The 16835-nt window shown below is 36.7% G+C and overlaps 1 protein-coding gene across 10 annotated transcripts in view; it reads right to left on the bottom strand.

Annotated features, from left to right (window-relative positions):
- LOC135222863 (uncharacterized) overlaps positions 1-16835 on the bottom strand; it is a 511348-nt gene that overhangs the window by 49822 nt on the left and 444691 nt on the right. For all 10 annotated transcript variants that reach the window (XM_064261203.1, XM_064261201.1, XM_064261207.1 and 7 more), the window contains one exon: positions 9554-9675. In XM_064261203.1, the coding sequence (XP_064117273.1) occupies positions 9554-9675 (122 nt within the window). The remainder of the gene's footprint in view (positions 1-9553; positions 9676-16835) is intronic.

The raw sequence follows: 16835 nt of genomic DNA, 5'->3' as shown, positions 1-16835 counted from the left end.
TTACAGAATAAATGTATCATATGAGAAATGATAGTCGCCAAACAAGATTTAAAATCATTGTACGTCAGACTGAAATCATCGCATACATGATTACCCTGACAAGCAAAACTGATTCACCAATCAATGTATTGAATTTATCACCCAAGGGATTGATTTCATCAAAGAATTCGTTTTGTCTATCAGCTAGTTGAGTTCATTGCACAAAGAACCGAGGCCACCACGCATCAGATTGCATTCATTAAATAACTGATGGGACTGATAATAATCAACTGACTGAATTTATCTCATGATGGAATTAAATCACACAATCGACTGAATTCACCAAGCCACGTACTGAATGAATCATTTCACAAAATAAATTAAATACCAATGGACTGAATTCATATCAAGACTCAGTCTCAGATCGAAATGTATTATCACATCAATAACTGAATTCACCGCACACTCGGTTGAATTATTACCGCTACAGACTGAATTCATTACACAAAAAATGGAGTTGCGCAAATTTGACTGAATTCGTCAGATAACGCGCTATCCAGGATGAATAATCATGAATACCGAATTTGCTACACGACAGATTGACTATGGAATGCCCCTCTAGGTGGGTTTCATTCATCACACAGCAGCTGATTGAATTAATCGCATGACGGATTAATAGCACTGGTTGGCGCATTTAATTCATCACTTCCACGTGCAATGGCTTTATTTCATTACTCACCAGACTGCATCCATCACCCGAGAGATTGCATCATCATCATCATCACCACCACCACCACGCGACGGATTGAATTCGCCACCCGGCGATGGAACCGTTTCAATAAAGCCTTTCATTTACGGCCAGGCGAGAGCAGAGCTGTGACATATGGACATTGTTTATTTAGTTTGAACATTAATTGAACCGTGATAATTAATTAGACTTTCAACACTACCTTAATGGAATTCTCTGTCGTCCTTTTGCTTTTCTCTCACTCTCTTTTTGCCTTTTTTTTTTTTTTTTTTTTTTTTTTTTTAAAGTTAATCATTGAGAAAATCAGATCAGTAGATGATAGTTTGCACTCTCTTTTTATGAACGATTTTACGTTATCCTTTCCTACAAAATTTTTTATTTGCATATTGAGGAAACTGGTCCGGTGGAAATACCTACCTAGCTCTCTCTCTCTCTCTCTCTCTCTCTCTCTCTCTCTCTCTCTCTCTCTCTCTCTCTCTCTCTCTCTCTCTCTCTCTCTCTCTCTCTCTGCTATAAGAGTTTGCAGAGATGTACATATATTTTCTAATTAAATTAGGTAAATTTATAATTTTCGTGCTTAAGGAATCTGATCAGAGGAAAACTCTCTCTCTCTCTCTCTCTCTCTCTCTCTCTCTCTCTCTCTCTCTCTCTCTCTGTTATTTACTTTTTGTGGAGAGATTAATGGTGGTTAAATCATTTAAAGGACTTTCACACTAATAAGAGAGAGAGAGAGAGAGAGAGAGAGAGAGAGAGAGAGAGAGAGAGAGAGAGAGAGAGAGTATAATGAGTTTTCTTCATTCATGTACTTCAGTTTTAATTGCCTCTAACAATGGCGTTGCGTGCAATTGAAGTTCAAATAAATGCGACATAAAGATATTATAAGCTGTAAACTCGACAGAATCATTGTTATTGGCATCAAATCTAAATAACGGGCACCAGATAATAGCTAATTATTTATAGAAGCATTATTTCAGATGACCTAATACTGCACAAAAATCCTGGGGATAAGATGTGGGGTCAATTAACCTTAGATTTTGCTCAAGTTTCTTGGTAAAGCCCTGAACTACTTCGGCCGTTAAGTTCTGCCAACCCAACAAACAACTCTTTATCTAGGCAACCCAACACAAATATTTGGAGACAGCTTTTTTTTAATTCTTTTTTAAATTTTAATAATTTAAATATATATGTAGGCATATTAATAAAAAAAACCCAAAACGTGTTTATTCACTCGACAAAAAATCTATGTCTGGATTTGGATGATTTCTAAACGCCAATTCACTTTTTGCTCCACAAACCACTGCTTCGCAAAACTATTTGGACATCAAACCGTATTTTTTTCAGATTCTTGTCAATGGGAAAACATAAACCCAAACAAGTAAACCAAGAAATAAAACTGAACGGAAAGAAAAATAAACCTGGAGAGGACATCATCTGCCTTTAGAATTCAGTCTGCATTAAATTTTCTTATCGGCTCTTCGTTACCTTAAACGATCACCAGCATGTCCAAATTCGCTCTGCTGACGAGTCGTAATAGCAGTTTAATATCTGAAATTAATGGGACCTCGAGTCGTTCTGAAGAAACGCAGAAAAAGTTAGGGACACTAACTGCGTCTGTTAGCTGTCAGTTGAATATGCCGCAGATTAGATATATTTCTCGTAAAGCTTTTGGGTACGGGTATCAGCTCTGATCGTAAGAGAAGCCTAAGTGATGTCGAGTCCCACTTCTCTAGACTTAAAGGAGGGCATAGACCCTTTTAATAGACGCAGTTTGTCTCCCCAAAAATCTATATTCGTCCATTCCTCTGTTCGGCAATCGTCGACGTTTGACAGATATCTTGGGACGAAGTCTCAACACGGGGAGAACAACGACAGCGCCATCACAAACAGAAACTTGGATATTATATCCCGCAGATTTAATCTCCCACATTATCGACACACTCATTACTTTCTCCTCACCAGCGCCTCTCTCAAAATTTCATTTCCTTTCGCTTGCGTGTTCTTATTCAATGAACAAAATGAAGCCAATATAGAACGAAGGAATAAAATGAAAGCAACAGAGACTTTGGGGGAAAATTTTGGGCGGCCGAGTGTTGGGTCAAAGTGAGCACCTAACTCCTCGGGTTTATAGCTGCGGTAATTGTTATTTTCGGTAGTTTGGCGAGCTAGTTTATGTGCAGTGAAAAAGTGAGGAAGAGTTTCAATGGGGGAATCACTAAGATTTTCTCGCTCTCCCTGCCTCTCTCTTTCTCTCTTACACCCATGCACACGCGCGCGCGCCACATACGCACACCCACACAAAGACACACGCAGACATGTTCATATATAAATGGAATATATCTTTAAATTCTTGTTTCTTCTAGTTCTCTCTTCTCTGAATAAAAAAAATAGTTATCGATTATTCAGTAATAAAGACATTGACATTCACTTAATGGTAGGGCAACTGTCAAGTTAGTTTCCATTATTAACCGATATTTGTTTGGCAGTCTTATGTTCATACGAGAGAGCAGAAAAAAAGTATCAGCACGAAAAAAAAAAAAAAAAAAAAAAAAAAAAACAAAAAAAAAAAAAAAAAACATTAGGATTTTTCCCCCACGACATTGTCGAAAGTATCGGTGGGAACTTGTGATGTTTGAGTTCATCGATTGGGATAGGGAGAACCTGTTGCAAAATGTCCTGCAACATGAATGCGTGCCTTTTGCTGGCTGAGTTGCACAAGCTATTCGGTCCTTTTTTTTTTGTGGGAACAGCACCTGTGTGATTTTTCGGTTGGCGCTTTTTACATACATTCAGAGCCACAATTTTCTCTTATAGGCGTATATAAAATTCGTGGCAATGGATTCGTGTGTTTTTCGATCATTTAAATAGAATAAATGTGTAATTTTCTTATTTAAAATATATCTATTTTATAAATGCCCTTATTTAGTGATTTAGTAGTGATCAACTGTCATAGAATGCAATGAAAAATGTAATGTTCAAGTAAGTGAAATAAAGCGTGACATGTCCGTAGAGTTTATCAGCGTTTAAATGTCTCTATTCAAACTATGTAACGCTGGATACACGTATAACCCTCAAGGTAGCTATGACAGAAAATGGGATATTTTTTTCATCAATTCTAAGTGGAAGAATATCATTGGAAAATATTTATTTGTTTCATCTTATTACATTAGAATGGATATTTTCACTAATTCCGTATTGTGTTAAAATAATATTGGAAGTATAATTTATTCTTAAAATTCAGCGCTATAAAAACTGATTTTTTTACCAGTTCAAGAATACTGAGAATACAATTTATTTGTGAAAGCTGTTACCAAGGAAATACTATTAATTTATCACTAATTACATTTAATTTGGCATGGTACCACACACACACACTACCTTATCTGCTAAATATAATTAATTATAAAATCATGGATATTTGAAGAAAACCAGAAAAAAAATAAAACATACGCTCTGGATCATTTCAACTTGGGCTGTTTATCCTTCAATAATCAAGTTGGCTCATAAAACTGAATCCTATTACGATGATGTATACGTGCAAGCCTACAAAGTTCGGTTCTCGTAATATTTCGGAGCTTAATCTCTGTAACTCTAATGTCAAAATGCGATATTTAAAAATATGAGCTAAAATACTGACATTTCCCCTTTATTATTTCTATATAACGCGATAATATTGCTACTAAACTATCTATAGTGACTTATAAAATCAACAATAGCGATGGTTTTACCTCTGCATTTTGATTCACATATTTTTCAATCGGAAAGAATATCGTTTGGCAAGTACCCATTGTTCTTGAACCTGACTCTATTTTTCTGCTTTTTACACCTCACCAATTTATTGAATTCTTGCCTAGGCTGAATCCTTTCCTACATGTGAGATTAAATTGGTTTTAAACAATAAATGCAATTTTCCTCTTTCCTCCCCCCTTTTCTTTTCAATTTATTACTCTATTTTTCATCCCTGCATTCAATTAATTTCTTTGCCACAGGAAGGCCCCTGCTACAGGTAAGATTAAATTGGTTTTAAACAATATAAGTAATTCCTCTCCACTCTCCAATTCTTTATATTAATTACGGTCACAGAAAGAATTCTCTCTCTCTCTCTCTCTCTCTCTCTCTCTCTCTCTCTCTCTCTCTCTCTCTCTAATTCTTTATATTCATTACGGTCATAGGAAGAATTCTCTCTCTCTCTCTCTCTCTCTCTCTCTAATACTTATTTATTCCAACAAGGGTTATAGAAAGAACTCTCTCTCTCTCTCTCTCTCTCTCTCTCTCTCTCTCTCGAATAAAGCATTTTGAGTGACGTCGGCTGCCCACTCTTAGAGTGGTGTCCGTGAACAGAGATTGCAAAAGCGACACGTTATAACCTATTTCCATTCTCCATTTTCCTCTACATTTTTCCTAGATTCTCTCTCTCTCTCTCTCTCTCTCTCTCTCTCTATCCGATGAAATGGTGATATACGATCCCCAGTGTTCAGGTGTTCCTCCTTTCTTTCAGTTCCAATGATTTTATCATTTTTATTTCTATTCGAGGTATCTCATGGGAATCATGTATTTCAGCAAGACTCCCAGAGAGAGAGAGAGAGAGAGAGAGAGAGAGAGAGAGAGAGAGAGAGAGAGAGATGTATGCATCCTTAAGTCTGACTAAAATAAGAGGAGAGATCGACTAAAGAAAAAAAAGTCTGAGAAAAACCAGGAGAGAGAGAGAGAGAGAGAGAGAGAGAGAGAGAGAGAGAGAGAGAGAGAGAGAGAGAGAGCACTGCATAGGAACAGATAAATTTGTGGACAGTCGATGAAACAAAACCGATCTCAAGAACAAAGGCCTCCCTCCATTCTGGACGCCACAATTGCTAAAGGGAAGCCTTTCTCTACGAGAGTCGGAGCGACACACACACATATACTTTATTCAAGCAGATAGACTTGTCAGCTTGCGTCTATTCATACTGTGAAGGCTAAAAAGAGCGAAGGAGGAGTGCGTCTTTTCATGGCCATTTTCTCTCTCTCTCTCTCTCTCTCTCTCTCTCTCTCTCTCTCTCTCTCATACCTGCATGCACACAAATAGGCCATGCATGTTTTCTCCATATTTATTCAATTACTAGAATTCCATTCTTTAATAATCATCGTGAGAGCTAATTCAGGACAATGTATGAATAGATATACATATTGTATAAATACAAACACAAACATTTATATATATATATATATATATATATATATATATATATATATAGATAGTATATATTATTAACATGTGTGTATGTCTTTTAGTCTTCATAGTCCTACTATAACGAATGAAGTCAGCTCTGACGGTCCCTTCTGGACGGAAATGGAACATCCTCAGCAATATTTAAAGAATACACTTGATAATTGCAGCGGAGAGTCAAGTTTAATTAAAGGAATTCCCCGCCGGTTTCTAATTACTCTGCTAATGATTTTCTCATTGGCTGTGTATTGCGGGAAATGGTTCCGGGGGAAAACTCCTATTTGAGCCTCTTGAAGGGAAAAGAAAACGTAGGGTGAATCCGATACGTCTAAAATTGACTGCGTCTGTAAAGGCGAAAATCTCCGGCAATCTTATTGTGTCATAGTCCATTCTGTAAGAGTACTTCGATGACCAAGTTGAAAAAAAAAATAAAGCGAAATGGACGATACTTTTTGAAAAGTTATTTCTAAGAGAAGGGCCGGAAAGAGGTTTGAGAGAGATATTCCACAAAGTTATTATAACAAACATAGATTTATTGTGTTAATAATCAACACAAAAATATATGCTAAATTTCGAAATAATTTCATAAATTGTCTTACTGCTAATAATTAGAACTTAAGTAACGCCACTACAGATCAATGATCTGGCATTTTAAAAGGATTCAGCATCCTTGTTTTAGGATTCAAGTGACGATTTTTCTTCCTAATTTATTTCCCTGTCATTGATTCATTTCTTTAGTACCTATATTTCAGGTTCATTCAAAATTCTTCGAATACATACCCAACGAACAATCGATAAAGTGAACAGAATTTCACAAGGGAGACATAATATAAGTGTTGTATGATCCTCAGTGAGAGAGAGAGAGAGAAGAGAGAGAGAGAGAGAGAAATTTTCATAAACAAAATTCAAATATAATCTTCTGACATTATCTTATACCTTCAGTTTTCTATTGTCTTAACTGTGGCGCGTGTGCGTGTGAGAGAAAAATTAAACATCATTCATGATGAAAAATGTTATTACCCTCTATCCTCTATAGTTGTAACTGTGTGTGTGTGTGTGTGTGTGTGTGTGTGTGAGAGAGAGAGAGAGAGAGAGAGAGAGAGAGAGAGAGGAGAGATGACAGTAACCTTCAACCCATTCTCTCCTACCATGGACAATAAAACTCAATCCATCCTCTATCTGTTTCCATGTCGCCAATTACCAGCCACTTCCCAAACCTCCCTGCCCCTCTGACCTGATAGATGAAAAAGGGCCTGATATTGCTGGCAAATTTAACTCAGGACGACTTCAGTTACCTTCTGCAGTTATCAAGGGAAGCTTTTCCAATGGAAAAGAAGACAAATTCCAATGAAAACCTACAGACTGTTTGTTATTATCATTATCAATGGAAACCTGCAGAATCTTTATTATTATTATTATTATTATTATTATTATTATTATTATTATTATTATTATTATTATTATTATAAAAACGTGCTAGAACAATAAACTGGATAAGGCTTCCCCTGGTTAATATGTCGATGCATCAAAAAGAAAGGTTTAGCAAAGATATCGAAAAATATATCTAATACAAATTATAAATAAAAAACGGTTAAAATAGGGGTAAATATTTGCTTTCACATTTTTTTTTTCCATTTCAGTGTATTTACCTCTCCGTCGCACACCCACAATTTATTCTCTGTTTATATTTTCAATTTTAAGAAATGCTGAAGGAAATGCGATGATTGACAGCTAAGCTTCAAAACAAAGAGAATATTCTTTTTTACTTCAAATTTAGTAAGCAATAAAACATGTACGTCATTTTAAACTGAGCAAAATCTCAATCAGTAGACAGCATGTGTGTATGAGCTGAGAGAGAGAGAGAGAGAGAGAGAGAGAGAGAGAGAGAGAGATGCACAGGATTGATTATGTATATTTACATACAGACAGATGCTTCCCCATCAGATTATGTATAAATGTATGTATGCATCATATGAAATGAAGTAATTCATAACGCGTCTACCTACATGACAAACGAAAATCAAGGCAGGTAGAACAGGCAATCAAGCACTAAAGCAAAACTGGGAAAAAATGGGTTAACATTCTGCAACTCAAACCATGCTAAGGATAAATTGGGTTTCTCACGAGGACCTCTGTGGCATCCTTTAATCATTTCATAAAAGAAGATTACCTATCTGGCAATTTACTACAGCATCTAGTCGCTAATATTTATGTTAAAAAAAATATCGACGTTTTTGAAGACATGGGATCAAAACTGAAACAATGATCTGCAAGTTGATTTCATCTCAGATTTAATAATAATATTACCTCTGTTTAAAAATGATACTGACGATGATATTCAGTTTACAGAAGAGTGGTAAGAACTACGTCATCCATTGACTCGGGCTTTGAAAGACGACGAGAAAGACCTGCTCGTCTGACAAACCATTCAAAAGACGCCAGTAAAACTGCTCTTATAAAAGAAGCCATAGAGGTCATCAAACACCACTTTAGATAAGAGAAGGGGATTCGTGGCCAAGATAGTAAGAGAATAAAGCTAAAGAAGATAAAGAGCTATATGGGCATTTCCTACAGAATTCTAGCTACTTGTTTTTGTTAATAATAACAAGGAGATATTATATAATTTTCTACTAACTTTGAACGTGAATTATCAAGTAAATCAAAGGATTCACTAAGTAGTTAATGGATTTTTCGAAATTGTTATTAAAGTAGGTAATTAACTATAATCACTTTTTAAGCAGTGTAAATCAAATGCACTAGACCGTGCCTAAAGTATGAATGACTGAATGCATATATGTAAATATACATATCTATATATGTATATGTATATATATATATATATATATATATATATATATCATATATATAAAAATATATATATATATGTATACAAATATTACATATACACATACATATACATATATGAATAATTATCACATCACTGTGATTTATATAGATAATTCGAGCTACAAATGTCCTTTAATATCTAATTCGCTCTACCTCGGAATTGATATATTTTCATATATGTAAACAGAAGAGGAATTTTTTAGTTGATAATAATTTCGTCCTCTAGTGGGATCGAACCACCGTCCAGCGGACAGGGACGAAATCAAGACGACAGTGACGTTATCCCACGAGAGGACGAAATTATTATCAACTAAAAAATTCCCTTTCGGTTTACATATATGAAAATATATCAATTCCGAGGTAGAGTGAATTAGATATCAAAGGACATTTGAAGCTCGAATTATATATACATATATATGTACACACATCTATACTAGGTTTTTTTCCATCTGTCCACCCGCCTGTGGTGTTTGCGTAAGGTAACACTGCGTCTCGGGCTTTAGATAGTTACATTCAGCTTACATTCAACAATAATAACAATATCCTATTTCGAATATTAACGGTGTAATTCGCATACAGTAAATTATTAAAACACTTTTCAGTTGCAAATGTACACCCAGATATCCTTTTATTTACCTAAAACTTACACATAGCGTAACTATCTAAAGCCCGGGACGCAGTGTTACCATACGCAAACACCACAGGCGGGTGGACAGATGAAAAAAAAAAACCGAGTATAGACTTCAACTTATATAAGCTATGAGTTTGAGATAACCCACCTCCATTCGAGGGCTGTCGTTTCTTGTAGAGGAGGCAGCAAGAGCAGTGAAAACACGACACCACAACTACGACGATGACGGCAACGGCAACTCCGAAGACCACTCCCAGGATCAGAGGCAACCTAGAAAGAAATTTCGATTTTCAGTTCTTGTCCTCAGTTGTTCTTTAGTTTTACCTGTGTTGGAGATTTTTGTACATATCAATGACATAGCATTTGATCAAGTTATGATATGGATTTCTTGGGAAAGAGAATCATTATATTGATAATAATCTCTTGATAGAAATTAAGGATTTGTGAATCCAAAAGGCAGAACTTTAACAGTTTACAAATTTACTTAATACAATCACCCAATCACAGTTTATCGTAACGTTGAGCGGAATTGCTTAACAGATACTTGTCAACGACAGTCCCAAACGGCTGTGATCATCGATACGGGACTATTAACAATATATAATAGGTTCGGGAGGTCGAAACTGTGTCCGTCCACCCTACTTAAAAGGAAAAAAAAAGGTGGGGCGCTTAAAATTTGCTGGCAAAATCTTAAAGTTAAATTCTATTACTGATAGGACAATGGTGGGTAACACAACTCCAGTACTGGTGTATCAGTCTCAGATTTTAAGGGATTAAAATAAGAGACAACTGCGACTTATGTATCTAAGTGAAGTTCAAGTACTAGGCTCGTAAAGTTCATTCACTGACTGGTTATGAAATGGAACAAAAATATTGCATGGAAAATCCTGTTCTAGTGTCTACGAGAGAGAGAGAGAGAGAGAGAGAGAGAGAGAGAATATCCTGCCTGTTGACACACACACACACACACACACACAATCAAATCATCACATAACCTCCGTTGAACATTTGTAGAGGTTATGTCAGCTTATACATAATTTAGCTGTTCATTCATGCGTTCGTATTTGGAGCTCGGCCTGTGAAAAGGGAGAACCGATTCATTTGATTTTTTGGAAAATTATTTTGAACCAGTTTCGGTCTAGGACGGGTTTTCAGGGCCAGTAAAGCGAGCAAGAATTTACCGAAGGCATGGAGATGAAAATCATGAATCGAATCGGAACTTTTCAGACATCTTTATAAGAAACGCATAGTAGTTAAAAGTATAATCGTTAATTATAAGCTAAACTCCAGTATCTCTTAAAATTCTAATGTATAGAGAGAACAACTACTACCATAAAAGAGTGGTTTGACTTCAGCAAATATGGAATATGAATCTTTCTACAAGAAACCAATGAAACGGAAGTTCTACGAATCTGAAAAATAAGCCATTCAGATGTTTTAACCCTGTACAGCAAAAAGGGAAAAAATGTAGATACTGTCTGCAGGAAAAAAAGTAGTATGAACCACGATAGCATCATATTTTCTCTTTTTCAAATACTACTTTTGCAGATCGACTCACCATTAACTACTCTAATCTGCCAGGTGCAACCGAGTGGCTGATTGTATGATTGGCCGTAGTCTGTACAATACCCAGTTTTAACTCAAGCTCACGAAAACCTAACACACACACACACACACACACATATATATATATATATATATATATATATATTATTTATTATATATACTATATTATATATAATTTAGCCAGTACGCTTTTTTAGTTATCAGATACCTAACTCATTAGTCAGGGTAACAGACACACAATGGCATTTACAAGGATGTGTGAATCAAATGGCTTCACCAGTGATTCGACTCGAGTTCTCTCACTTGTGAGGCAAATACCAAGAAAAGATGCCTGTGAGATTCTCTCTCTCTCTCTCTCTCTCTCTCTCTCTCTCTCTCTCTCTCATATATTAAAAACACACACACACATATATATAATTTATATGTTCAGGTTGTGCGCATGCGTCTACGTATGGACAAACAATCCATATGCCACAAGTCAATCGGACCGATTGCGTAAATATTAATGCGTTTATAAATAAACACATGTTGTGAATTCTTAAGCCCGTACCTTCAAAGTTCGTTTCAGCGAATGGAAACTCACTCGAGGTAACTGTAGTTTCCATCTTGTTTTATCAAGTCTCAAGATGAAGCAATGAAAGGGGGGAGGGGGGGGGGGGGAGTGTGGAAATAACCAAATAACCCAAAGAGTACATCTTCTAATCTCCACACGAAGTGAGATTCAGGGAAACCTATTCAACGGCTCTCTTTTCCCCCTATCGTTTCATCCTTTGTGAACAACAAATATTTCCGACGGTGTTGTTATGAAAAGAAAAAAAAAGAAGCAGTAGTAGTGAGAGAAGTGGCCTGTTCCCTCCTCTTCCTCCTCCTCCTCTTCTGCAATATAAGTTCGAAACAAACTCTTGAGAAGTTTTCAAGAGGAGACCATTCCCCGCGGAGACCCGAACTGTCAGCGCCTTTTTGGGAGTTTTTCGTCGGTATTAGAAGAGAGCTGCAGTAATGCATTTTACATTACGCTCGGCAATGCAAGAGGAGCCGATAGACAGGCATGAATGAAAATTGAACGAGTTGCCAGCTGCCTGGAGAATGGCTGCCAGACATAACTTGGAGTGGAGGAGTATTGATTACTGTTATAAAGAGAATATCTTTAAGGATGAGATAACCGAACATATTGCTACTGATGGTGCGGAAATAAACGGATCTTGGTTGGTTTGTCGGTTTGTCTTTATTTTGATATGTTACGTTCTCCTCTCAACTTTTTCCCTAATGACAATTCATTTTGTGGCTTTTCCTGTATGCACTTGGGGATAATAATAATATAATATAATAATAATAATCAATAATAATAATAATAATAATAATAATAATAATAAGTACATGGAAATAACAGTCATGTACAAATCACAAGCAAATATGCCAAAGGATTATCTAATATCTCTAAATAAGTGATGGAGCATTTCAGTAATAAACTCCTTTCTCTCAATAAAGCGACGAGACCAGACCCCCCACCCCGCACCCACCAAAAAAAAATAAAGGAAAAAATAAAAACTTTGAAATGTTCGATGATGGATCAATCTGCCCCTGGGATGGAATGTCACTGGAAATATCAGCCTGCAAAACAATTTCTCCTCGGCAAGGGTCAACTGTCAGGCAAAATTTCGGCGAAGAAACCCGCCCCCAAATCAGAAAGTTGAGAACGAAAGTAAATGGCGTCCTCTTAATTGTTCGGAGATTGCAGACGATCTCCTTTCCTCCCCTTCACCAAGAAGTGCCCACAGATATCAGAGCTTCGAGCCGTAACCATACTGACCTCACATTGAATAGAGAACAGTTATGAAGAGTGGGTATTAAAAAAAATGTACTACAAAGGTTTTTGATTTCATGTATAACAACTTGAACCATCTAAAAATGACGTTACAGCGGAGATAACCGAAGATTGCAACCTTATGGTTATACTTTGAGACAACGAGACAGTGGGTCACAAAGCTCTATGTTTTAGAATTTTATTTATAGCTAGCAAAAAGAAAAAATAATAATGCAAGAATGATAATTCTATATAACGTATTTTTTACTTATGAAATAAAACTGAATGCAACTTAAAATATCGAGTTGGTTTATGAAATAAATAAACCATCTTGCTGTTGGTTGACTCATATATTATTTCCGAACTTTGATAAAGAATATGTTCCTTCGTAACTCACGAAAGCTTAAAAATATTCCTTTCTTTGGAATTCAACATCATTATTCTATTTTTTTATTCTTGAAAGTGGAAAAAATTGACTTCTTAATACTGGAGGGGTACAAATAAGCTTTCTTAGCTAAAATAAAAATAAGTATTCTTCCTGATTTCAGAAAGTTATTGGAAACTAAAAACATAAATAAATAAAAACTAAAGAAACATAAATAAAAATAAAAATAAAAACTACTGCTTTCTAATCCTCAGCCTAAAAAATTAATGAATTTTATTTTATGAAACAGACTGTCAAGCCAAGCACTGGGGCCCTTTCGGCTCTCCAGCACCCGAGAAAGTGAAATGAGGTGGACAGCAATATACCAAAGAATAAAGGAAATGACGTACAGAGTGGCTGGGCAGCAAGACTGAAGAAAGGAAGCGGCATGTTGGGGGGTGGGGGGTGGGGGTGGGGGGGGGGGGGGGGTAAAGCAAAATAATAAAAAAAAGGTTCAGCCAGAGGAGCCGAAAGGACGCTGGAAACACATTTAGTAATGTCCACGTGAGTTGCACAGACTGCAGAATCCCGTAGTGTTTTCTACTGAAATTTAATATTTTCCGATTCTTGAAAGGGAAAATTTATTACTTTCTAATCCTTGAAATCTAATATAATGATACGTTCTAATTTTTCTTAATAAAAAAAAATCCCAATTATGAAGTTACTTTGAGATCTCTGAGCTAAAAGAATGATATTTTAGTGATACTATTTTCTATTCCCTAAAAACTAGGAGAAATATTACTTCTTGATCCCAACGGCAGCCATCGGTTCCATGAATCCTGCTCCATCCATCAACATGGGCGGAAGGACCATGAAATCCTTCATTCTCTCCGCCCGGAGAGAAATTCCCTTCGAAACATTATCTTTTATCGCCGAACCATCAACTTGAAGAGGAGGAGGTCCCTCGCAAGACTTCCTTAACCATCAAAGATTATCTCTTCTCATTCTGTTCTTCCTGGACATTTTGGGGAACCATTTATGGCCCGATAAAACTAAGACAATCCTGGCCTGGCGGAGCGTATGAAAAGTATTGTTTGATGTATTCCGCATTCACGGTTTATGTACTTTTGTAAGAGTGATTACTTATGCGGAAAACATGTATCGGAAAATGTCTTTGGTACCTGAAATATGACAATAACAATGCCGACTACTTCTAATGTCATCTCAAACCAACATTATTTAATGTAATGACACATGGTATCAACATCGTAAGTGAACATCGTCCATAATAATGTAACGATGTAGTATTACCATCGTTCTCCTCATAACTTTTCATTACCGTCACCTACACAGTATCTTATAATAACCAGCATCATCCGCCTCACTAGTTGCCAACAACACCATCATAACTATCGCCATGTCAAGTAACCAAGTCATCACCATAATCTAACACCGCATCATCACCATGACTCTCCACACGAGTAACAAATATCGCAGTCATTATTAACATAACAATCATCACCATAAAATTCCACGACAACTCCGAGGAATAATCACCTCATCCGGGGCTTTGATTACCCAGGAGATATGGCACTGAATTCCATGGCCTACCAGCATCCAGTGACATAATACAGATCAACAAATATCCTACTCCCTACCTACACCCTAATTCCCCCCTGCCCCTCCCACAACTTTCAAACTTGTCCCCCCTCCCGTTCGGGCAAAAGACTGTTTACCCCCTCCCCGCCGCAGAACCCCCCACCCCCTTCCCCCCCAAACTCACCCCCCCCACCCCCACCCCCCTGGTGTTACCTTTTCTTCGTATGAGGATTAACTGAGCAATACATCTTCTGTCTATCCTTTATCTATCTCCAATGTGAGGCAACGTAGGAGTCATTTAAAAACGTATCATGGACTATACGCTGCAGTGGCGGTGGTGTTCCGTATCACCAACTTCAAAGGTCTATGTTGCTGACTGTCTTCAATTCTGCGTAGCTTTTTTGGATTTCGCATATCATATCTTTTTTTAGTTCTCTGTAAAAGAGAACTATTGTGCTGGCTTTGTCCGCCCGTCCTCAGATTTAAAAAAGCTACTGAGGCTAGAGGGCTGCAAAATTGGTGTGTTAATCATCCACCCTCCAATCATCAAATATACCAAATTGCAACACTCTAGTCCTAGTACATTTTATCTAATTTAAGGTTCAAGTTAACCATAATCGTACATCTGGCACCGTTTTCCGAAGCCATGGGACGCACCCTCACCCTACCGCATCTGGTGAGCAACTGGAGAGCTGCTGGTCATAGTTGGTTTTATACAGTATTATGCGTTCTACAGAAAACTCGATTGCGCCGAAGCATTTTTTTCTTGTTTATGTACTTGATACAAACAGCATTGCCACATTAATGTGTTATACACCATCGCCTCAGCATTTCGTTTCTTAACTACTGTTTGCTGAATTATCTTTATAATATGAGTAACTAATATTATTTAGTTCCACTGTCTCTGTCTTACTTTGCTTGACTCTGTTTTACATGTTTTTATGTTTTACATATTATTGTCTCTATTTTTACTTTGTTTTACTTATGATCATTCGTGCCTAAGGATGCTTGCTTAATGAGTTAGGGTCTTTGTGGCTTGCCCAAGGCGAATGTGAACTAGTGCTGAATAATAATAATAATAATAATAATAATAATAATAATAATAATAATAATAATAATAGAAAAAAAAGTCGCTCTCTCTCAAAATAAAAGTTCGCTCTTTCTTCTTTAAGGTTTTGGTATACATTAGAAAGTAAAATTTCCAGTTGAGCTCAAAAAAGAAAACACAAAAATTTCAGTTACCCGAACATTTCCTAGAATGCTAAATCGAAGCAAATTTATGTGGAAGCCCGAATTGAAATCTTAAATTTTGGTTTGCATAAAAAAAATGTTCCGAACATTTCTCTTATACACTGAGAAACACCCTTTTCAGCATTGGAATTTTCCTCTAGATCCCTTTTTTTCCTCATTCTAACAACTTCCTCCTTTTTGCCTGTTTTCTCTTCCATGCAGTTTCCTTTAGGATTAACTCCAACCATTTTCTCTTCTTTTCCCTTTTTGTTAGGGGTGGAGGAGGGGTCGCTTGGCTAGAAAAGGGCATTGTATTCTTCTTCCAATCCGCCAGTCGCTGAGAGATGATAGTTGTCTTTGAAAAATATTATCACGAGTATTATTTTTTTTCTGCAGCCTTATGTCTGTTTCCTATCTATGCCATCTGTTTCATAGCAGATGGCTGTACAGATGATTGATTTTAGACATTTCCACATGAATGGCAAGCCAAAAGCCGTAAATTAATAACTGCACGGCCATTTTATTAGTCTTTTTATACATAACATGTTCTGCGTGTTGCTATGCAGTGTGCCACACCCACTTCTTCTATAGGCTACATTCCATTAGCTGCTGAGCAAGTTTTTCATTCATGGTCTAGAAGTTCTTCAAGCAGTATCCAAGCACATTGGTCGGTCCTGGGGTTTTCCAGCTCGGCACATTTCATAAATGACTGCTTGGTTTCCTGGTCATGATGCTAATCTCTTATTTAACTCTGTTCTTCATTCTTTAGATTCTGTGTCCATTTGGCCTCCTTTTTACTGGATACTGTCTAGGTAGAGATGTTTTAGCAGAACCTCTCTGTGGGCTCGGCCTCTGCAGTTGCATTTC

This window comes from Macrobrachium nipponense, chromosome 8 (assembly GCF_015104395.2).
Source record: "Macrobrachium nipponense isolate FS-2020 chromosome 8, ASM1510439v2, whole genome shotgun sequence".
Taxonomy (NCBI): Eukaryota; Metazoa; Arthropoda; class Malacostraca; order Decapoda; family Palaemonidae; genus Macrobrachium; species Macrobrachium nipponense.
This window is presented reverse-complemented; position numbering and strand designations above follow the sequence as displayed.